This window comes from Heloderma suspectum, chromosome 9, assembly GCF_057233095.1.
Source record: "Heloderma suspectum isolate Gila_16-S chromosome 9, 16-S_ref, whole genome shotgun sequence".
In the NCBI taxonomy this organism is placed as follows: domain Eukaryota; kingdom Metazoa; phylum Chordata; class Lepidosauria; order Squamata; family Helodermatidae; genus Heloderma; species Heloderma suspectum.
In genome coordinates, this window is record NC_139466.1 from 11,291,129 (window position 1) to 11,314,672 (window position 23,544).

The 23,544-nt window shown below is 44.1% G+C and overlaps 1 protein-coding gene across 1 annotated transcript in view; it reads left to right on the forward strand.

Moving 5' to 3' along the window:
* Nucleotides 1-23,544, forward strand: part of AFF2 (ALF transcription elongation factor 2) — a 574,244-nt gene that overhangs the window by 156,702 nt on the left and 393,998 nt on the right. The window contains exon 2 of the mRNA XM_084813687.1: nucleotides 17,737-17,857. Within this exon, the coding sequence (XP_084669813.1) occupies nucleotides 17,737-17,857 (121 nt within the window). The remainder of the gene's footprint in view (nucleotides 1-17,736; nucleotides 17,858-23,544) is intronic.

The window sequence follows — 23,544 nt, forward strand, 5'->3', positions numbered from 1 at the left end:
AGCTCCCCCAAGGTCAAGTCTGTCACCTCCAGAATATCCTCCATCCATCTCGCCCTTGGTCGACCCCTCTTCCTTTTGCCTTCCACTTTCCCTAGCATCAGCATCTTCTCCAGGGTATCCTGTCTTCTCATTATGTGGCCAAAGTACTTCAGTTTTGCCTTTAATATCATTCCCTCAAGTGAGCAGTCTGGCTTTATTTCCTGGAGTATGGACTGGTTTGATCTTCTTGCAGTCCAAGGCACTCTCAGAATCTTCCTCCAGCACCACAGTTCAGAAGCATCTATCTTCCTTCGCTCAGCCTTCCTTATGGTCCATTTCTCGCAGCCATAGGTTACTATGGGGAATACCATTGCTTTAACTATGCAGTGTTGCCCTACTTAAAGTAGACCCATTGAAATGAATGGGACTTTTAACTTAAGTCCCATTTATTTCAATGGGTCTACTCTCAGTAGGACTAACACTGGATACAACCCCTAACCCTTGTAGAATGAGAGATACAAAGCAGTATGTGCAACCAACATTGTTGTCAATTGTTTCATGAGAAATGAGCCCTATTCTGTCTTTCAGTGCTTTTAACCAATGACTGGAGCCACTGCTGTGATTGACATTTAGGGAACCCATGGTATAGAGAACAATGTTTAGTCACACATGTACCTGTTGTCTGGAGAAGGGACTTCCAGACACATTTTGAATCCTTTTATGGTCTTCCCTGGTAGACAAGTGATTATTGAGAAATCCTGGATGTTAGTGTAGCTATGACTGAGAAGTAATGTGTCCACCCAAAAGCAAAGGCGGGAGTTGATGCTATTTCTAATGCAGGTTTAATTTCAAGGGTGAAATGTTATTTTCTTCTGAATTTGTAAATGTTATAGAAATACCCTGGCACTGCAAATGAAAATAAAATCCATCATTAATATACCTGGAGTGGTGATGTCATGGTTGAGAGAGCATGGGTTATATCAGCCCTGCATAGTGGCCCTGAGTTGTTGTTGGAGATGATGTAGAAATCTGCAATGGAATCAAATTACTTCAGATTTTTATGAATCTGATCCATGGGTTCCACAGCGGACTGGCTTTTCCTGAGTTGCACAGATTCCATAGACCTCTGGACCAGTTTGTTTTTTGTTTTGTTTTTTTACTTTCCAGAATTTTATGCAAGTTTAGTTGTAGAAAAATACATAAAATTAAAGGCACTGGTGGAAAATGTGCATTTCCCCAACAGGCAAAAGCATGAAAATGTGTATGTGGGGGAGGATTTATGCGTGGGGGGGGGTGTGCACATTTGCACCACTGTGAACTTGTGTAAATGCAAATTTGAGCAAATGAGAATTTGCAAAAGTCAAGAAATTGGAAAAAAATCTGATTCAACCAGTGACCAGACAATGGGATGAAAGGCACCTGACAATCCACAAAACACAGACAGAATGGATTTCACAAAATATGTATATCCCTAGTTGTTATACCGATATTGCTGGGTGGGGGAACTGAGTAAGATAGAGTAATGCATGACAATCCTGCAATGTAGTCCAGCACTGTTATCTGGTCTCTTGATGTGTTAGGTTTTTTTAGGGAAACACAGTGTGTGGCAGGGGGCGGGGGGAGAGGAGCTGCTAAGTTGAGTATAGCAGCAACCTGTGGAGAGGGGGTGAAGGAGTGGGTAATTGCTTCCCCACTCATGGGAAAAAAATACTCCTATGGGTGGGTTGTTGCTGTTGGTAGAAACCAGGGGAGCACAACCTTTTCAGCCTCGAGGGCTACATCTGGTGAAACAGTGGTTTCAGATGCCGGGGAAATATGTCATCCCCCCCCCTGCAGCCCAGCTTGCCTTCTGATCAGCTGCTTGCTGATCAGCTGGCCTGCTAGGGGAAAGTGGGTGTGGACCTCCCAGCTTCAGGGAAACCCAGGGAGTGGCCAAGGGTTGCATGTGATCCTAGGTCTGCAGGTTGTGCACCCCTGGTATAAACCTTTAAATGGGATATTGGTGTCACAGGCTCAAATCCTTTTTGCTCAAAAAAAGAGTGGCCATTTGGCCTGCACTGGTAACCTTGCTGTAGTTATTATGAGGTATAAATAAGACCACGATGCTCCTCAGCATGTCCAGGAGTGTAATTTCCTACCAGGGTCCATGGGATTTGTTTCCTATGCCACCCAGCCCAATATATTGAACTAGGAGACATGGGAAACTGCAACTCCCATGCACCCTGGCAGGAAAAGAAATTCCCGAGGCTCTCCCCCAAGATAACCAGGTCTCTGATCGTTATGAAAGCTCTGTCTGTGATGATGCATCCACACATGAACGTGTTGTAGATCGACATGCATCTGTGAATTAGCCCTCAGAATGAGTTCCATGGAGCTCCCTGGCAAAGTGCTGCTTGCACAGTTAGAGCTAACAGCACCATGTGGCCATGGGCTGTTCTCTGGAACCCCACCACCACCACCACATTGGTGGAGATGGAGTCAGAATAGGGATGTACGAAAGGGACTTACCTTGTCCCACAGCTTTTTTCACGGTGGGTGGGAGGCGCTTCGCTTCTCCCCCTGAAGTTCAGGCAAGGAGGGGAGGCATCCCGCGTTGCCCGGCCAAAATTCAGGCGGGGGGGAGGCGCCCCGCCTCACCCGTTCGAAATTCAGGCCAGGGAGAAGCGCCCCGTCTCCCCGGCCGCGAAACAAACAAACAAAAAAAAACCCGTGATAGGCTACGTAACGATTAACGTAGCCTATCACGGCTAGATTTCCAAAGTCAGCTGTGATAGGCTACGTTAATCATCATGTAGCCTATCACGGGTGAATTTGGGGGGGGGGAAGCACGTACGCAAATGGCGGCGGCCCATGGGCGCCGCCATTTGCGTTCCTTATTTGGGCCCGGGTAGTCTACGTAAAGATTTATGTAGACTAGACATGCCAAAATAAAGAACGCAAATGGCAGCGCCCATGGTCCGCCGCCATTTGCGTACGCGCTTTTTTTTTTTTTTTCCAAAGTCACCCGTGATAGGCTACATGACGATTAACGTAGCCTATCACGGCTGACTTTGGAAATCTAGCCGTGATAGGCTACGTTAATCGTTACGTAGCCTATCATGGGGTTTTGTTTTGTTTTTACTTTATTTTTTAATGGCGGCGGCGGCAGCCAGTCGGAAGACCGGCCGCTGCCCCCGCCCTCGCCAAACCGCCGCCGAACCACCGCCGGGACCTGCTGCCGAGAGGGACATTCGCAGGAGGTAAGTCCCATCCCGGGGAGGGCAGGGGGAGTGGAGAATTTCACCGCCAAATTCTCAGAAATTCTCCGCCATCCCTAATCAGAGGTTGCTTGCCCAACATTGCAAGAGATCCTGGCAATATATCAGATCTTGAAATCCCTTCCTTCCTGTGATGTTACCAGAATTTTGTTCCAAACTGACAATGAGAAAAAAGGTTGACCTTGCACGTTTTTGACATACTAGAAAAAACAGATTTGAAAGGTTTGCACAAGAGAAAGGAAGATGGGAATAGCCATCCTGATTTTGACTCTCCAACTAAAACTTCCATAAACTGCCTGTGGGAGTTTTTCTACAAATACTTAAATCTCTATTTTGTATCTAGCATGCTGTTGTTTGTGGCATTGTGTTATGCAAATCTTCAGGGGATTTAGCCCTACAGCATAGATAAAAAAAGAAAGAAAGATCATCTTGAGGGGTCTGGTACATAACTTTGAACAATAAAGACAGAAGCATCTCTATTTTATAGACAAAACATAATTATTGATGTGCACTTACCTTGGGTGAGTTCGTTATGTACTTGGAAAATAATGAACTCACCTAGGTATGTAGGTTCAGATGAGAGTTCTTCCTCAGAGTGAACCCTTGTTCCATGTAAATGAGCTTTTGCACATGCAAAAATATCAAATATCAAAGTGCATCTTGGGGGCCGTAGTTGGAAATCATGTAGTGCCTCCTCAGAGCCAGCGCTGTGCTGGCAATGTCAGTGATGAGGGAAGCTGCGAAGGAGATGGTAGGATGACTACAAGGGGGGGGCGCTGCTAGTTCTCCTTCTCACAGAGCCAGAGCAGCAGCAGGGGGGGGGGAGCAGCACTGAATTAGGCAAGGAAAGGGTTAATCCAACCAATGTAGTGCATGTGCAGAAATGGCATTCTTTAGATACAGGCTAGGCATGCTCAGAAGCTTGCAATCACTTCCAAACATAGGAGTGAGTTCGTAAACTGCCGGTTTACGCCAGCAGTTGAATGAACTGCCAGGTTCATTCAAGACATGAGAGTTAAGAATGGCAAAGTTCAACCAGCGAGCAGACTAATTATGAAATTTGATGGCATCCCTAGACGTTGTTGATTTAGAAGCTCAGTGATAACGTATTTACTATTCCTGTCGGGCCGGCATTCGTTTTGGAAACATGGAAATGATGGGTAAATGTATACAGACAAAATATGTGCATTGCTTTCCATTTTCTTAATGAACATGCTTGACTGTGATTAATCTGAATCAACTGTCTGTTAAGTCTTGATGTTGCTCGACAATAGAATTAGAGGCAGTAGGAGCAATAGTTTCCTGAGGGATTTGTTATAACTTCTCTTAGTTATGCATCGTTGCCTTGGTCTGATCATGAGGATGAGAAGCTTGCTTTGATTTTAAAGGAAGTAGGTCCTGCAACAGTACATTGCAGTATTTCATAGAATCATAGAATAGTAGGGTTGGAAGGGGCCTATAAGACCATCAAGTCCAACCCCCTGCTCAGTGCAGGAATCCAAGTCAAAGCATCTCTGACAGATGGCTGTCCAGCCTCATCTTGAAGGCCTCCAGTGTGGGAGAGCCCACCACCTCCCTAGGGTATTGGTTCCATTGTCGTATTGCTCTGACAGTCAGGATGTTTTTCCTGATGTTCAGCCGGAATCTGGCATCCTGTAACATGAGCCTGTTATTCCGTGTCCTGCACTCTGGCATGATGGAGAAGAGATCCTGGCCTTCCTCACCATGACAACCTTTCAAGTACTTGAAGAGCGCTATCATATCTCCCCTCAGTCTTCTCTTCCCAAGGCTCAACATGCCCCGTTCTTTCAGTCTCTCTTTATAGGGCTCTGTTTCCAGTCCCCTGATCATCTTCGTTGCCCTCCTCTGAACCCTCTCCAGCTTGTCTGCATCCTTCTTCAAATGTGGTGCCCAGAACTGGACACAGTACTCCAGATGAGGCCTAACCAGTGCTGAGTAGAGGGGAACTAGTACTTCACACGATTTGGAAGCTATAACATAACGCACCATTTGGCTCTAACTTAGCGCAGCCCAAAATAGCATTTGTCTATTTATATATTTATTATTCATATCTGTGTACTGTCTTATCTGCCTAAAAGCCATCAGTATGGATTGCTCTTGTTCAGGGCTTTTGGGAGGGTCCATAACTTGGAGGGACCATAGCTCAGTGGTAGAGTCCCTGCTTTGCGTGCAGGAGGTCCCAGGTTCAATCCTTGGCATCTCCAGTTATGGTTAGCAAAGACTCCTGCCAGCAAACCCAGAGAGCCACTGTCAGTCAGTGCCAAAAATACTGGGCTAGAGGAACCAATAGTCTGACTCAGCTAGGGATGTAAGAGAAATCCACAACAGAATCAGATAAGTTTGGATTTCTATTTATCCGACCCATGAATTCTGCAGTGGACTGGCGTTTCCTGAGTTGTACACATTCCATGGACTTGCAGACATTTTTTTTTTTTTTAACTTTCCAGAATTTTACGCAAATTTAGTCATAGAAAAATATGTAAAAAAAAAAAAAAAAAACACTGGCCAAAAATGTGCATTCCCCCCATAGGCTAAAGCATGAAAATGCACATTTTAGGGGGATTTGCACATTTGGGGGGTTGCGTATTTTTGCAGGCGCAAATTTGCACAAGTGTGGATTTCTACAAATTAGGAAATTAGAAAAAAAATCAAATTCCGTCAATGAACAGATGACAGAATGAAAGGCACTTGGCAACCTTCAAAACACAGACGGAACGGATTTTTTAAAAAAATCCATTCATCCCCAGAGCAGGGGCAGTGCAGGCACCTGTCTCTGTCCACAAATCCATCAGACGGATGGCACATGCCATCGCACGAACTGCACCCGCCAAGCCCTCCCCCCCAGACTTGCCAGTCCATAGACCATGTTCAAATCCCTCCCGCACTTGGCAAGTGGCCTGCAACTTACCCTGGCCCATCTGCCTCTGCTGCAATAGCCATCTTTTAAAAAAAAAAAAAAAACCATGGTGCTCAGCAGTCTGTGTCCATAGACTTCTACACAGAACAGTGCCGTGAATCTTGAGTAGATGGGCGATTCACAGTGCTGTTTGCATATAAGTCAATGTGTGCACATAGCCTTATATGCAAAAAGCACTGTGAATTCCCCATACACACAAGATTCCCAGTGCTATGGACACAGACTGCCCATCCACACTGTGTTCTTCTCAAGGTGCCATCTCCTTCCTTATAGAGGTTAGCTATCATTACAGATATTTTTGTTTTTGATGCTGCTGCTCTGAATAAATGTATAGAACTACAACTGAACCATTCCTTCAGATTCTTTAACCATGATGTTCGTCTTCTTCCTATTGATCTTTTTCCTTCCATACTCCGATTTATAACGGTTTGGAGTATGGCGTATTTGTCACCTCAGATAATATGACCAAGGTATTGTAACTTTCTTCTTTTGATGGTCTTTACCAATTCTGTTTGTTTGTTTACTCTGTATAGTACGTTCTCATGTGTTACTCGATTAGTGTGCAAGGTTTTTATTTATTTTTTAAAGTTGCTGGTGCACAGCTCGGGGGCGGGGGGAGCGATCCTTTCTATTCTCCTCATCCCAGCTACATGAAGGCAGAAGCTTGACGGGAAGAGACAGGCAAGAGGGAAGCCCCTCTTGCTGCCCTCCTCTCATCAAGCTGCTGCCCCCGCAAAGCTGGCCTGGGATGGGAGAGGGAGAAAGCAGTGATCCTTTCTCTCCCCTTCATCCCAGCTACGTGAAGGCAGTGGCTTGATGGGAGAAGGAAGGCAAGAGGGAAGCCCCTCTCACCATCCTCCTCCTGTCAAGCCAGTGCCTCCACATAGCTGGCCTGGGATGGGAGAAGGAGGCAGGAGCGATCCTCACCCACCCCCACCCCAGTACAAATATAGAGCCCCTTTTATGCAACATGGGGCTCTATATTTTCATAGATTTATTGTTGTGCACAACAGTGGCTGGAAAGGGCCAGTTCTTCAACATTAGTGGCCTCTTCATGTTGTGGAAATGGCCCTTTCCGGCCACCATTGTGCGCCACAATAAATCTATGAAAAAATAGACCCCCATCTTGCGTAAAAGATGGCGGCTCACTTAGAGGAGTGGGCAGCTGCGGCACAGTCCTGGACAGCTTGCCGAGCTCCACAGGGGCTCACGTGGCCTGGCTTGCACGGGCAGGCGGCAGCAGCGGTTGCTCGAGCACCCAACTTGGACTGCAATGAGTTCGTCCATCCCTACCCTAGACTCAGCATAAGGCAGCCTCCTATGTTCCGGTGTTCCTAGGGTTCCAGCCAGTGATGCCCTCTGCCACCATACTCCTTTGCAGTAGTTTCTTTCAGAGAATATGCCCCTCCCCCTGATTTTCTCCCCCCCGCTCCATAATCCAACAGTATTCCTGAGTTGTCCCCACATTTGTTATTTTTTTCTAAATTCTTTTTTTGTACTTTTGCAAACCATGGGGTTCACTCAAGCCTGCCAATACCCCCCCTTTTTTTTTGCGTGGATGGTGTTGTTTTGGCTACATAAGGATTCACACTTGGAGAATGGGTGTACCCTTTTTACATAGGATGTAAACGAGCGGATGTCTGGCTTACATCCCTGATTGTCGGAGTTTTCTTCCTTCTTTCCACTACACTCTGGTAGTTGCTAGAAAGAGATTTGATCAAGTGTTGCCGGGGGTGGGGGCGGTTGTGACATAAATCAGTGCAATTCCAAACATTTATTTAAAATACGTTTAGCTTGCTTTTCAGGGTGCATTGCACTCACAAGGCAGCTTACAGTATCACAAGAACACGAACATACAAATTACAGCTAAACACATACGTGCAGCAGCAGCTAATCATTTTTCAGCACAAAATGCAGACTGGAATAAATGTTTTCGTTTGTTTGTTTGCTTTTAAGCCAGCAGCGATGAGGCCATATGGATCTCCTTGGGGAGGGAGTTTGAAAGATGTGGGGCCATCACTGAGAAAGCCCTATCACTAGTACCTTCCAGGCTAATAATTCTTGCTGTTGGTGTTGTTACTTGCCTAGGAATGACACCCTCTGAAGCCTTTTGCAGATGTATGATGCCAGTTGTGGTTACTGTGTAGCAGAAATGGTGAGGGAAAGGCACTCTGCACATGCTCTGAGCTCCTTCCTCCTTATTACGTCATGTGTTCCAAAGCACTGCAGCAGATTCAGGTTAAACCTTGGCAAACACTGGCCTCGTGAAAGCTTTGAGTCTATCTTGCTGGTTGGAGGCAGGAGAGCTACCACTTTAGAGACAGGGCTGCGGAGGTTTCCTCTGGTGTGCCCTCTCCTCTCTCAGAGGGCCATTTTAGGCTTCCCAGAGTCAGCACTTTGAGCAGCACTGGGAGGCTGGCCCTGCTACCCTTTAAAAGTTCCCACAATGTTCCAGCACAGTGCTAGGTCAGGGGTATTGTGGGAAATTTTAAAAACAAAACAAAAGCAGAACAAGCTGCCTGGTGTTGCTTAGAGAACCAGGCTAGAAAGAAAAAATGGAGGGGGGGGAGGTTTCAACAGAGGACTCTGTGGGGGCCCTGGGGCTCTGGCAGTGCCTCAGGATGCCAGTAGGGTGGCCATGTGTCCTCTTTTATAGGGGACAGTCCTCTATTTGAAGGACTGCCAGAAGAGTGTTCTCTATGTTGAAGGTGTCCACCATTTGAGGGGCTGTCCAGTTTAAAGATAAAGAACCATCAGAAGGAAGAGCTGGGCCTTGGAGTTGCCCATCAACAGCACCTGGACAATAGGCTCAGCAGGTAGGCACACAGGCCACCTGGTCACAGTCTTCTACACTACAGTGAGATGCACCATATTTCTATTTAAATTATAATAATTATTTCTAATTGTGCATATATCTATATAAGCACGTTCACAATTTATACGAGTCGGTGTCGTCTTCTTTCCTCTTTTTCAATTATGCATGTCCTCTTCGGGGGGCAATTCACAAGTGGCCATTCTAGATGCTATTTACTGATGCTGGCTCTGCTTGGAGACTTCTTTGGGAGGAGTGTGGGCTTTACATGAGTACAAATGCTTTGCCTGCAAAAGATCCCGGATCCTAACCCTGGCATCTCCAGGTTAAAAAGGATCTTGGTAGCAGTTGTTGGAAGGACCTCAGCCTGAGACCTTAAGAACACCCCTGTTGCATCTGTCTGTCTAATCCAGCATCAGAGGTAAATCCCACTGTGTAAAATGGACCTTATTCCTAGGTCATCCTGTGCACACCTTTGGGAGCAGATCCCCCTGAAATCAGTGGGACTTATTTCTGAGTACACGTGTAGAATTGGGATGTTAGCCACTTAATCCTCAAACAAAGAAACCACAAGAGAAGGCAGGAAAGTCTCACATTGTGCAGAAAGGAAAGGAAAAGAAAAGTACTTCATCTTGTTTTGCTAGGCTGGGGGAAAAAAAATCCTTGTGCCTGTGTACTCAGTCAGGACATAAAGCATTTGAAATATGATTCCATCTCTCTGCAGGGTTGGCATTGAAAAATTGCATGTTGGCTCCAAAAGATTCTATCCCGCCACCTAGAAATTTGAAGCATTTTTTTTCCAGCCCCGTGATGCCTATCATAGCAAAAAGACTTGTCTGGTGTTTTAGACATTCCACAAAAAAACTAGTTAGTGTTTTCGGAAAGGAGAAAACTCGTTTCAGAAGCAGCCATAACGCCACTGCCCTTGAAGTTAATAATACAGGCCAATTTCCCTGGCCTATACCATTCCAAAATACATGTAGGGGTAATCACTAGTTTGGAAGCACATAGCCATAGGAGATGTGTCACATAGGTTTCCATAGATGCCTGTCGTTTTCAGTCTGTTCTGTGCTGGTTTTTCTGTGGATTTTTTTTTCTTTTTTGGTGGACATAAACCTGTATGACATTTGTGTGTACTTCTTTTTAAAAGTGTGCCTTTGTGTGTATTTTTCAAATTGTATGCATTTTTGTATGTATCCACCCTCTGACAACAGTGTGTTTATGCACATTTTAAAATGTAAGCATTTTTCTTTGCGCACTTTTCAGAAGAGTGTGTTTCTGAAGTGGTTTTTTTGTTCCATGGAACACATTGCAAGTCCTGAAATGTACAGATTTTTTTTGGATGCAAAATGCATCTGGTCTGTGTTGGTTTCTGAGGGCTACAGATTCAGGAAATCTGTTAAAGACACACACAGACAATGCAGGACTGCTTCCCAGAAAACAGTCCCCAGTATTGATTTTGTGGGGTAATGGGCATATGAGAGGACTCTACGAGAGAGCTTCAGCTATTGGGGGGTATAGAAATGAAATGAAATGAATACATACATACATACATACCATCTGAGGAATGGCATATTTGAATTGGGGCCATATGAGAGCCAACGTGACGTGAGGACTATCAAGAACTTATTTCAATGGAAGTTATGTCTAGATTGCCATCTTGAAAGAAGGAGAGAAGGAATTCAGCCTCACCCAGTCCCAACTACCTCAGGCCACTGAAATGTCTCTATATGTCTTTTGGGAGCTCTGAATTTGGCACTTTGGCTGTGTCTGCATACCAGGATAATGCATCTAAGACATGAACAAGACATGAGCCAGGAGTATTGCAGTTTTATGAGGGTCGGTTGGTATTGTTTCTACCATCTTCAGACTCTGATTCAGCCTTGGAATATGTAAACAAGTCAGAGTTTATCTTAGGATAGCAGAGTGTATAAATGGGATAAAGTAAACTTAAATCTGGAACATCCAAACATGCCTAACCAAGGACATACTGAAACTATTCACCATTCTTCATGGAAGTTTTCTGCATTGCTAAAAAAGCTTCCCCTTTTCAGCACTTTTTTTTCCAGCCCTCATTGTGAAAATGCTTTCTTCTTATTAGCGATGTGTGAACACACACCCATCCGGGTTCTCCAGGCACCCGCTCAGCCCCTGCCCCTGCTCACCAGTTCCTGGACTGCATTTGAGCTCTTCCAGTGCTCGGCAAGCACCCTGCACTCACCCTGGCAGCCTCGTCGATCTCTGCATATTTGCAAATCAGATAGATAGATAGATAGATAGATAGATAGATAGATAGATAGATAGATAGATGATAGATAGATAGATGATAGATAGATGATAGATGATAGATAGATAGATAGATAGATAGATAGATAGATAGATAGATAGATGATATAGATAGATGATATAGATAGATAGATAGATGATAGATAGATAGATAGATAGATAGATAGATAGATAGATAGATGATAGATAGATTGATAGATGATAGATAGATGATAGATGATAGATAGATAGATAGATAGATAGATAGATGATTGATAGATAGATAGATAGATAGATAGATAGATAGATGATTGATAGATGATAGATAGATGATAGATAGATAGATGATAGATAGATAGATAGATGATAGATGATAGATAGATAGATGATAGATAGATAGATGATAGATAGATAGATGATAGATGATAGATAGATGATAGATAGATAGATAGATAGATAGATGATAGATAGATGATTGATAGATAGATAGATAGATAGATAGATACAAAAATGTGCATTTTTCCAAATGGGGGTGGGGAGTGAATGTTATGTACAATTCATTTTTCAGGAGAGGATGTCTACCCAACAGAAATAGCTAGTTTTGACCCCCAAAACTAAATCTACTAAACTAAATCTACAAATACCAAGCACTGCCCTAGCTTTAGCTTAAACTTTAATTGTTTCAAATACATTATCCCCAAACTGAGCATTCCTTGTGGTTTTGTTTGCTCTGTTTTGTTTCCATGTGAAAACAAGACTGCATATGTGGTCGCCTCTGGAGATGGATAGTCGCCTCCTGTCTCTGTGGGGCTGGTGGGTTCAAACACAACCTGTCTGCATCCAGAGAACTTTAATTGAGTAGATAAAGAGGTCTGTGTAATTATAACACTGCAGTAGGTATAACAAGAGGCTAAATACATAGCTGTGGTTTTAATTAGACAGCGCTTCAAATTAGTAATTGTGGCTTCGGTGAGAAATCAGTGACTTTATACACTGCAACAACCCCATCACAACGCAGCTCATACCTCATTATATCTCACTGTGTGAATCTTTCAGTACATTGGCATGCTGAGCTGAAAAGGCAAACGTTGTTGATATTTGGTTATCTTCCTGGTGCAGAAAGGCTGGATGGAGATTAAATTAATCTCCAGCAGAGATGTGAGAATATATTGCTCTTTGCTATATTGTTCTTCTAGATTGTGTCTAGAAGGTGAATTTTCTACACATCTGTGCGTGTGTGTGTGCATGTGCATGTGCGCGTGTGCATGCATGTATGTATGCATACAATCAAAGCAATTGTTTTGCACTGTTGCGGACATTGCCCCTTTAAGGCCCCCATTTGCATAGATGGGATACTTATGGAAAAGAACGAGCAGCCATTTGAGTGGCAAATGGTGCTCAACAAGGGAACGGATGCCTGCATACCACTGCCGAGCACCCCGTGAACTGCCCAGCAGCTAGCCCCACACCACTCACCTGGGTCGGGTAAGTGCTGGGGATTTGGCGAGCGCTGCATGGGGTAGGTGCAGGATGGTCCATCTGTCCCTAGTAAGACTTGGCAGGGTATGTCAGGACCTTGGAAAGATCATTATGGCAGGTATGGGCTGCAACTTACTCAAGGAAACCTGTTGTCTCAGCAATATGCAGAGGCCTTCAGAAGGCTGGCAGGTCTGAACATTCTGTTAGCTCTGCCCCCTCTGAGGAGCTGTCTACTTCTTAAAGGGCAATTGTCTGATTCTTCAACTGTGTGTTGAAGGTGTGTCCTCTGAGTCCGAGGAATCTGGTAACGCCATGCCCTCTGGCCTGGAAGGTCCCAGAGTAGTAGGTGATGGGTTACCGGATGAAGGCTCCCACCCACCCACCCCACACACACCAGAGTCCTCCTCTGAGCCAGAGTGGGTATCAAGGCTGGAGAACATGGCATAGGGGGTAGGGCAGTTCCCAAAAGTCCCTATGTGAGATAAATTAAGTGGGCTGCAGTTGGCACACACAGCTGGAAAAGGGGCAAAGTCTGTCTATTTAGCCATGGATATTTGGACTCCCCCCATGGTTCCCTCCAATCCTTGTCCATCATAACTTTGCTAGTATATGTAGAAATATCATATGTACTAGGAATCACATTCCACAGGGAGGTAAATTCCCATTCTGTGTTAAGAGTGTTATCAGTGGCAGAGTATGTGTTTTCTATCTTTGGGATCTGGAGTTTGGAACACACCATCTTCTAGCAAACATATTTTTGGTGACTGTGCATCAGTGACCTTTGCTTGAAAGCAGATATGTCCATTATGAATGGATGCTGACATGTGACTATCTGCTTATGCATGTTCTGTTGTCATGAGCAGCACAGTGTCAGAGAACATTACTACAATGTGATTAATCCTTCTCCATAATAGTTGGATTTGGAGACCAAAATCACTGACTGCAAAGCACATGGTGACCTTATGACACTATGATGTCACAACACATGTTGAGCTTCCCCCTATCTGATTTCACATCTGTAATGTGCTTTGTGACATCACAGTGAGCATATGGTTGGAATTTGATGCTCTGCATCAAATGCGGAGCATCAGATCTCAACAGTCTAAGGAGACACGTCAGGCAAAGTCCTAAAAGAGGCAGTTCATAATGGGAAGCTGGCTTCACAGTCCCTGCTTTCATCTACCCCAATGCATTTTGAAGCACCTCATTTTTGCAAGCTCACAAGATGAACTCTTTATTGGCTCCTTAGACTTGACTCAAAACAGGTAGGAGCAACATGGGTGGAAGACGCCTACTGTTTGTTAAAATGCAGAGGGGAAGAGCTTTACCTGGTAAATCCTACTAATGAACTTCAACTTATCCAAACAAAATATTAATAAATGAATGTGTTGGGTGTAAGACTGAAAGCATTATACCAGGGGCTAGCAACTTGAACCTCTGGACTAAATCCGCCTTATGAATGATACCATCTGCCCCCAAGCAGTTGCCAAACTTGGAGGTAAGAACATGAGATGCATGGTGAGCAGAAGCTATGGCAGTGGGACTTGGCAGCTGGTAAGTTGTGGCCAATGTGTGTGTGTGTGTGTGTGTGTGTGTGTGTGTGGCAGCTACCATTTTACCCCCACAATGCCCCAGGAATGATGTAAGATCTGGTCCATTGTAGAGTATATAAGTTGTCCACTCATGTAAACAGTGTAGCATCCTAGGAGGTCCTGGTGGATGATTGCACGTGGAAGAAAGGGCCATAATTCAGTGGTAGAGCTTAAGGTCCCAGATTAAATTCTTGGCTTCTGCAATTAAAAGAGGCCTCAGGTAGTAGGGAAAGAAAGACATCTTCTCGAAGTGTTAGATATCCACTGTGACTGAGAGTAGAAAATACAAGGGGAACCTACAACAGCATGTTGTTGTGTATCCTTCCTCCTACATTGACAGCTCCTGTTCAGGGTTCCAGCCAGCAGTTCTCCACTCATTCCATTTTTTTTTAATTCTCCAGCTATCATGCTTCATTCTGCAGCTATAGAGCATGCCCAGTCCTGGGGGGGGGGGGGGGGTTGGAGGGGTTGCCCCTGAAGGCTTTTGAAAAATTCAGTGTTCTCTTGAGCCTGCTAATACCGTCTTCTGGTTTCTCAGTAGCCTTCTTTTGACTGCATTCATGGTGGCACTGACCAGCTGAGTTTGCTATTAGAAGGCATGATCAGGCTAGATAACTTAGCGGTCAGTCTCTCCAGTGTGAGTGATTAGAATGTTGGACGAGGCCTGGGGAGGCCTGAGTTAAAATCCCTACTCAGCCGTCCATGAAGCTGTTCCATGAACTTGGGCCAGTCACTATCTCTCAGCCCAACCTACTTCACAGGGTTGTTGTGAGGATAAAATAAGGAGGGGAGCTTCCAGAAAGAAAGATGGGGTATAAATGTAATAAATAAGGCAGTTTATGTATTTGGAATGAAATTAGATAATCTCTAGGTTTAACACATCTTCAGTTTCCTATAAAACAAGATGTTACACTAGGATTGAAGACACATTTTGGTTTCACTCAAGCAAATTTTCTGGTGCAAATGTTTAGAGAGCAGATTTGCAATTTGAAGAGAATTCTGATATATCCTAATTTAACAATGAAGAAGGAAGCCTTGATGTGTAGAAATGAAATTTTAAAATCAAGTTTTCCATTAGTTTTCTCTTCTAAACAAAGGAGCACCAAGGCTTGTCGACACAACCATTAAAAAAAATGCTGATTTACAACTATAGCCTCTGTATCCCATTTATTACATCTCTGTGCTACCTAGAAGGCCAGACTATAATTATGCATATTGATTTGAGCAATTATAGAGTTTGATTTTTATTAATCCTTTTTTTTTACCTACTAGAAAATAGTAAATGCTATATTGCTTATTTACTATATAATTATGTTTTAGTAATGATTTATGTCAGACTGGATTAGGATGGTGTAATTTAATTAAACACGCAAAACAGCAATAAAAGTGTTTTGTTTTGTTTTTTATTAAAATAAAACTCCTGCTAAAATATTCTGGATGCATAAATTTCTCTTATTAAAATGTCTCCCACACATGCAGCCAACACCCCTGCTTCTGTAGATAGATATACTCGGTACAATTTAAACTACTGTAGCTTTGGTGGTGTGTTGTTTTGGAAAGGGGCCATCTTGGTCAATGGCGAAATACATCTTTTTCATTAAGAAGGTCCCAGGTTCAGTATAAGAAGTTGCCTTATAACATGTTGGACGTTTTGTCCATCTCTAGCCCGATGTTGTTTATTTTCATGGGCAGCAGCTCTCTGAGGTTTCAGACAGAGGTATTTTGCATCATCTGCTACCTGATCTTTTAAACTGAAGATTATTGGGATTGAACTGGAACTTTCAGCATGCAAAACGTCAGTGCCAGCTGCAGGATTTTGAGGGCCCTTCGGCAAAACACCCTCCATAGCCCCTCTCCCCCAGTGAGTCTGTCTTCTTACCATTATTGTCAACAGTTGCTTTTGCTCCTCATCCTCTTTCTCATCATGATGACCACTTGCTTGTTCGGCAGGCAGAAAGCCCAAGAGCAAGTAGGCAGTGGAATCTACTCCTCTTCCTTCTCACCACCTCCATTGTCTGGGCCAGAGTGAGTGCTGGGTGAACAAGCAGGTTGTGATGGTGAAGATGAGGAGCAACTCCAGAGGGCTCTTGTCTGTGGGCCCTTGCTGGGGTGTTGGGCTTTGGCAGATGCCGAACCATGCCTACCCTTGACACCAGCCATGCAAAGCACATGCTATAGCACAGAGTGGTGGTCCTGCCACAAACCCCAATATTTTCAGTTAGAAGAATTCTGGTAAAATGGCTGGAAAAGAGTCCTGCCTGAAAACCAGGAGAGCCACAACCGGAGTAGACAATATGAGGCTAGATAGATTCATGGTATGACTCCATATAAACTAGGACTGGGAAGAAATTAGTTCAGTTCTCATTTTAATGTGAACTTACCTAATTTTGCTCTCAATATATAAACTGAAAGTCAGTTATCGTTCAAAATTTACACTCCTCTGAATTTTGCAGTGGAGTTCTCCAGTAAACGGAGTGTACAAAATGCATATTATTAGGGAGAAATGCATATAATTACAGACACAAAAATGCACATATTTGTGAAAAGAACTTTCAAAAATGCATTATATTAGAAAGATTGCATGCAAACATGTGTATATTAGGTGAATTGCATGCATTAGGAGAAATGCCCCCAAAGTGGGGAGGCATACACATTTTCTTCCGAGCATTAAAAATAATCTCAAAGTTTGAAAAAAAAAAAATCTTAAGACTGGAAAAAATGAGACAATTCTGTCCATCCATAGTTTAAGCAGTTCATATGGGTCAATCTGCCATTCTACTCTGCCCATCACTGTAACCGCATCATGGAATATTGCTCCCACATATTAAGAGGATACTGTTGTACTAATTTCATTCCATAATTATTAAAATGCATTTCAGGGCTGATTCTCACTTTATTTTCTGTAATTGGGTCTGCCTGCTTATGTGTGCCAGGTGAGATGGCCCACTTTTGATCTGATAAATATTGGGAACCAATAGGATAGGTGGTGCCAAGACAGAGCCTGGCGAGCAGATTGGTGCATAGCTTGGAAGAACCTGGTGGGTCAGGACAGGGTCCCTTAGCATGGAAGTCACTTTGGAAATGGTTCCTTGCATGTACAGAATTTGAAATAGAAAGTAAGACTACATTAAACATCTGAGCCAGGAGCTGAGAAATATTCCCATGTGGAGGCACCCTTAATGTTATCATTGCCACGGTGCCATGTTGAGCATTATCCACTTAAAACTCAGTAGAAACAGTAGTAAAAAGAATAACAGTTTCTAGAGGGGTTTCCATGTTGCTCTCTGTTGTAGCAAAAACAACAAAGAGTCTTGTGGCACCTTAAAGACTAACAATTGCTTATGGCATAAACGTTTGTGGACAGTAGTCCACTTCAGAAGAATAATGGGCTGTCTCTTTTTTAAAAAATTCCAGTCACTATGAACAAGACCGGAATGCACTTAAGAGAAAAGAATGGGAACGGAGAAATCAAGAAGTCCAGCAGGATGATGATCTTTTTGCGTCTGGCTTTAATCTCTTTGGAGAACCCTACAAGGTAAATAAGCACCGGAAGCAATATTCGGCATTCATTTCATTTGAAACCACAGCCACCCTACAGCCCCAAGCATTAGCAAGACCTCAGGCCCGCAGAGAGGGCATCCTCTTAGTTTCACACACTGCAAAACAAGCTGGCACATAAGCGCATTGATTCACTTAATTGGCTTTGGCGATTGGCGGCCGTCTGGGCTAACATGGTGTCCTTCCATATTTGCATCCATCCAGCACCAGTCATAGTGGTACCACAGTGGAACAGTTCAGGAGCAATTCCCAGAACTGGGCCTTCCAATCAGATGCCATATCCATTTATTGAATATGAAGTTACTGCAAGAGAGACATGCCAGTCAGCCATTGAGGACTTACTCTCACTAAGGTAGCCAACCTGTATCTGGGCTGTACCACTTGAGTCTGCAAGTGTGGGCTCCCTTGACTAAATCCTGCCTCATAAAAAAAAATGTGTTTTTTTCTAAACATAGAATATTAGCATTTTGAGGAGAAAGCTGGGCAAGAACTCTACTCCCTGATATGCTATATTTTTTTTTATGTGCAAGACCTTTCTTTTCTTTTTCTTTTTTCTTTTCCTTTTTTTCTTTTTTTGAGCATTTTGGTGGAGCATTCAATTCTAAGAGCTCCCCCTGCCTGCAGTCTGAAGTGGTACAGCCCAGAAATAGATACTAGGGATGCTTACAGAATTCATTTTCATGCTTACAGAAATGCTTTACAGAAAGCATTTAAATAAAATACTGTAAATTTTATTTACAGAAATAGATACTAGGGATGCTTACAGAATTCATTCAAGAGGCCATTTGCACACAGCTCTATGCTTGAATGCTCGTCCATGTTGAAAACTCCCTGCGGTAAAGTAGAAAACTAAACTTTAGTCTGACACTGTGGTTTTCCATATGCAATTCTATGAGCAAGCATTCAAGCATGTTGTGATCCACTATCCTCATTCTGAAAGGTGTGTCTCTTTGAGGGTGGTACTATGTGTTCTTTATGAAAAACCACCTTGATGTATCATTGTGGAGGAAAACCTGGAAGCATGTGCTATGTCTGGGTAAACTCCAAAGCCAGCCATGCATGGCCTCCAGAGTGCAAATAGGCATTCCACATCTCTCTCTCTCTCATACAATTAAATCCCACATTCTCCTCTGCTCTGTTTCTGTATGTAGAATTCAAACCTTTACATACACAATTGCAATCCAAGAACCTTTGGAGGCTCCCTGTCTTCCCAGGCCTTTGGAAGCATGCTCCATGAACAAAAGATACTTAGGGAGCAATCCTATCGTTGCTAGTCAGCGGCTAGATGGCCATAGGATATGTCGGTTTCCGAGAACCGACTTTCCCCTGCTCTCATGCTGCCGTGCAGGCAGATCAGAACAGCCCCGCACTCTATGCTCAGAAGAGGAGTGTGGAGCAGTGAAAATGGGGCATTCCAGGGTGAGGAAGATGGCAATGCTGGTACGGAACATCCTATGTGTCGTCCAGCAGCTGCTTCCCCCGCTCTGCCTTCCTGCGGCCAGAGCCAAAATCAGCTGTCTAGCCACAAATGCAGGGTGGCTGAAGCACAGAGGGGATGATCCCCTCCATTCTTCTCCTGCCCTGCATTGGACAGGTGGTCTCCTTCGAGTTCGGAGGTGGCTGCCTATCCCCATAAGATTGCCCCCTTAATATCTTGTTATTTTACACTGTAAATGTTGTCAGAGCTAGATAGTTATATGAGCCTTTGCTTAATAATTTGTGGACATATGATGCTTCCTTACACCGAGCCAACCCACTGGTCCACCCTTGTCAGTTCTGGCTGTTTATGGCTCTCTGGAACTTCAGGCACCATTCTTTCCTAGCTCGGCTACCTGTGATCCTGTAATAGTTAATTATGTGGTGGTTTCCTGACTTTTGTGCAGGTTTTCTCCCCAATCTGAAAGGCTGAAATGCCTCTCCTAAGGCTTAGTTCCTGGCAGTAAGAGCTGGAAGCTAAAAGATGCTGGTCTTCTGGTCTCTCCCCTTTTGCCTTCAGCCATGCCCACCACTGGAATGCGGCTCCCGAGAGCTTCTCTGGAAAGGAATTTGGCCCTCAGGCTGAAAGAGGTCCAATACTAGTGCTGTGCCGAAAAATACTTTTTTTCTACCATTCTCATTCTGTTTGATAGAAGAGAAATTGCTTTTGAACAGAAATTCAATGATGAATACATTTCAGAGAAATTCTCATGGGTTGGCTTTGGGTTTCTTGGGCTTACCTTCCGTAGGAGGTGGCCAAGGAGTGAGTGCAAATGTCCTGTTTTTCATTGTACAGTCATCTCTCTGGCACCCTGTAGCCTCCTCAGCTTGCTACCCTTCAATTTAAGCCCAGTTTAGGGCATCATGAGATAATTCCTCCCATAGGGCTTTTTCAGATCAGGACATGCAATCAGCCTGGGAGGCTAGCTGTGATTAGGTAAGCTCAAAAACTAGGGATGGCAGAGAATTCCTCCATGGACTCCTGGAGTCCGTGGCAGAATGGACCAACCCCCATCTGCCACCCTGCGAAGTTCACCCAGACAGACCCTACATGCTGCCAGCCAGGTCTGGCTCCATCAGCCAAGTCCGCAGCCGTCCGCTGCTGGTCTGCGGACGCAAATGGCGTCCAGCATAGCAGATGCCATTTGCATCCCTGCTCTTTTCATGGTAGGCTACATAAAGATTTACATAGCCTATCACGAGAAGAGCAGGGACGCAAATGGCGTAGCGGATGCTATTTGCATCCCTGCTCTTTGCCGTGATAGGCTACATAAAGATTTACATAGCCTATCACGAAAAGAGCAGGGACGCAAATGGCATCCACTACGCTGGATGCCATTTGCACCCGCAGACCGGCAGTGGGCGGAAGTCCGGCTGTGGACGGACCTGGCTGGCAGCTCTGCGGACTCGCCACAGAGCGGAGCCAGCCGGGGAGGATTCCAAGGGGAGGAACGGATCACCTCCCCCCCCCACGGACCCCCAGGTGGACTGGTGAGTGGGGTTCATACACCCCTATCAAAAACACCACAAAAATAAATTATAAAGCATCCTGAATGAGGCAGAACAAGGGAAGCCTCTTTCACGGGGGGAGAAAAAATCAGGAAATTAGAGGACAGATTTTGGCAGAGCACTAACTGCACCTCATCCTTGGAGCTGGACACCACACACTCCCACCCACATTGAAGTGGATGCAAACTGGGGGCCAGCCTGCCAAGGCAGTTGATGCTGCTGCAGCACAAAAAAACCCCAAAACCTTACCAAGAAAGAAAGAAGCATGCTGCAACCACTGCCAGTGAGGAGCCATAACTGGGAGAAACAGTTGAGAATTTCTCCTCTCCTGGGAAATTCAGTGAAATTGTCTCCCAGATTTCTTCACTCACAAGTAAGGTGGAGAATTTCAAGAGGCCATTTGTGCAGAGCTCTATTCAACACCCCTGCTTTAACTGGAGATGGTGGGGTTTGAACCTGGGACTTTCTGGAAAGCATGTGCTCTACCATTGAGCTATGCCCATTTCCCCTAATTAATATCATTTCAGTGTCAGTCCTTAATGGATCATCACTTCAGGGATGTCCTTGCTCTCCCTTCTAACTTCCATGTTGGTCACTGAAGCTTTGCTAGCTTATGCATGACTATTTTTGTCATAGTTTGGCCATTAGAGCAGAAATCGTATGGCCTGATCCTGAGTTATTCCAATCATCCAATTACCCAAGTCCTCTGAGATTCCAACAGCTCTCCGTCATGGTTATCCTGAGTAAATACTCTCTTCTTCATGGGGACTTATGATTGTTGGAATGTCCTTCAGCTCAATTTAATACATTCAGTTAAGATGCTTTCATGTTGACACTGACATGGCTGTGGAATAGTTCAAACTGAGAAATTAAACCTGGTCACTTCACAATGCAGAGTACGCCTTATGGGCCACTGAGAGGATAAGAGAGAGGAAAGGAAGGAGCACCAAATAGAAAGAATAAAAACTACAAAGGGGAGAAAAGAGAAGAGGGAAAGATACCAAAAAGGGAAAAGGGAATATTTTAAAAATACTTCGTATACATATGAGTATGTTTCTGTAGAGGACCCATTATATAACTATAACCAAGTTGATTAGAATCACCTGTATCTCCAGCATGTTAATTGGCCAACTGGACTTTTTACATGGTTTTTTAAGCCAGTTGGCTTGAAAAGGGTGTCCCAGATGGTGTGGAATATAGCCAGTTTATGGTGGAAAGAATTATGCAGAAGTCTTTTTAAAAAGGCACATCTCCTTTTCCAGCACTTTCTTATGTGAAACAAGAAGTCATTTTCTCTTCTGCAGACATCCCTTGTCCTGAAAGACACAAAGAAACAAGTGAATGAAATCACCCGGATGTCACTTGTGAATTGGGTTTTGACATCTAATGGTGGAAACACAAATAATCACCTAGCAATTTAAATTTACCCAAGAAAAAGGATTCTGGTACTTGATTAAACTTCTTTCTTTCTTTTTGAAGGAACAGGGCCAAAAAGCAGGGAGGTGCACATTTTTCAAATGAGCTAGACCTCCGAATGAGTGTGAAATATGCAAGCAGTGAGTCAGAAAACAAACATGTAATTTCTGAAGAATTCCATGACTTAAATTACATTTTCTAATTCTTCAGAAAATAGCAGAGGTGAATCAGAGATTCAGCTAGTTGTTCAGAAGATAGGGAAAGAACAAAAGGAAGAGAGGAAGAGAGGGAGGGTTAAGTTTTTGGAGAAAAGGTACAGAACACTGAATGGTAGACCTCTGCTTTGCATGCAGGAGGTCCTAGGTTCAATACCTAGCATCACCAGACAGGGTTGGTTGGTTGGTGGGTTATTTATTTATTTATTTATTGCATTTATACCCCGCCTTTTTTCCTCTTGCAAGGAACCCAAGGTGGCTTACATTATCCTCCTCCTCCTCACCATTTTATCCTCACAACAACAACCCTGTGAGGTGGGTTGGGCTGTGAGTCTGTGACTGGCCCAAAGTCACCCAGTGAGCTTCCATGACTGAGTGGGGACTAGAACCTGGATCTCCCAGCTCCCAGTCCAACACTCTCACCAGTGTAGGCAGTATTGAACCAATGTTCTGACTCAGTAAATGTCTGCTTCACAGATTAAAATGCAAAATGCCAGGAATAATCTTTTTTAAAGATAAATTAAAACTCATGCCACCTCCTGATCCTAGTCATGTTTAGTGAAATCTGAACTCTCAGTAAGTGAAATTGGACTTTGTTGTGGTTCAGTCGTTAAGTCGTGTCCGACTCTTCGTGACCCCATGGACCATAGCACACCAGGCCTTCCTGTCCTCTGCTCTTTCCTGGAGTGTGCTCAAGTTCATGAAATTGGACTTACTCCCTAGTAAATACATTTTGGATTTCACCCTTGACAGTGTGGTTTAGTGTCAGAGTAGGATCCCAGTTCAAAACATGAAGCTCTTTGGATAACATTGGGCCATTCAACATCCCTCAGCCATCCTACCCCAGGAGGTTGTTGAGATGATTAATGACGGGACCATGCTGGGACCATATCTTGATCTGAGCTCCTTGGAGGAAGAGCAGGAGACAAATGTGACACAATAAATAAAACACTGATACCCACTGCTCTCCATAAATAAAATCAAAGTCTTCCCTGTTGTCCACTTTCTTTAGCCATGATATTGGAATGTCCCTGGACAATCGGTTGTG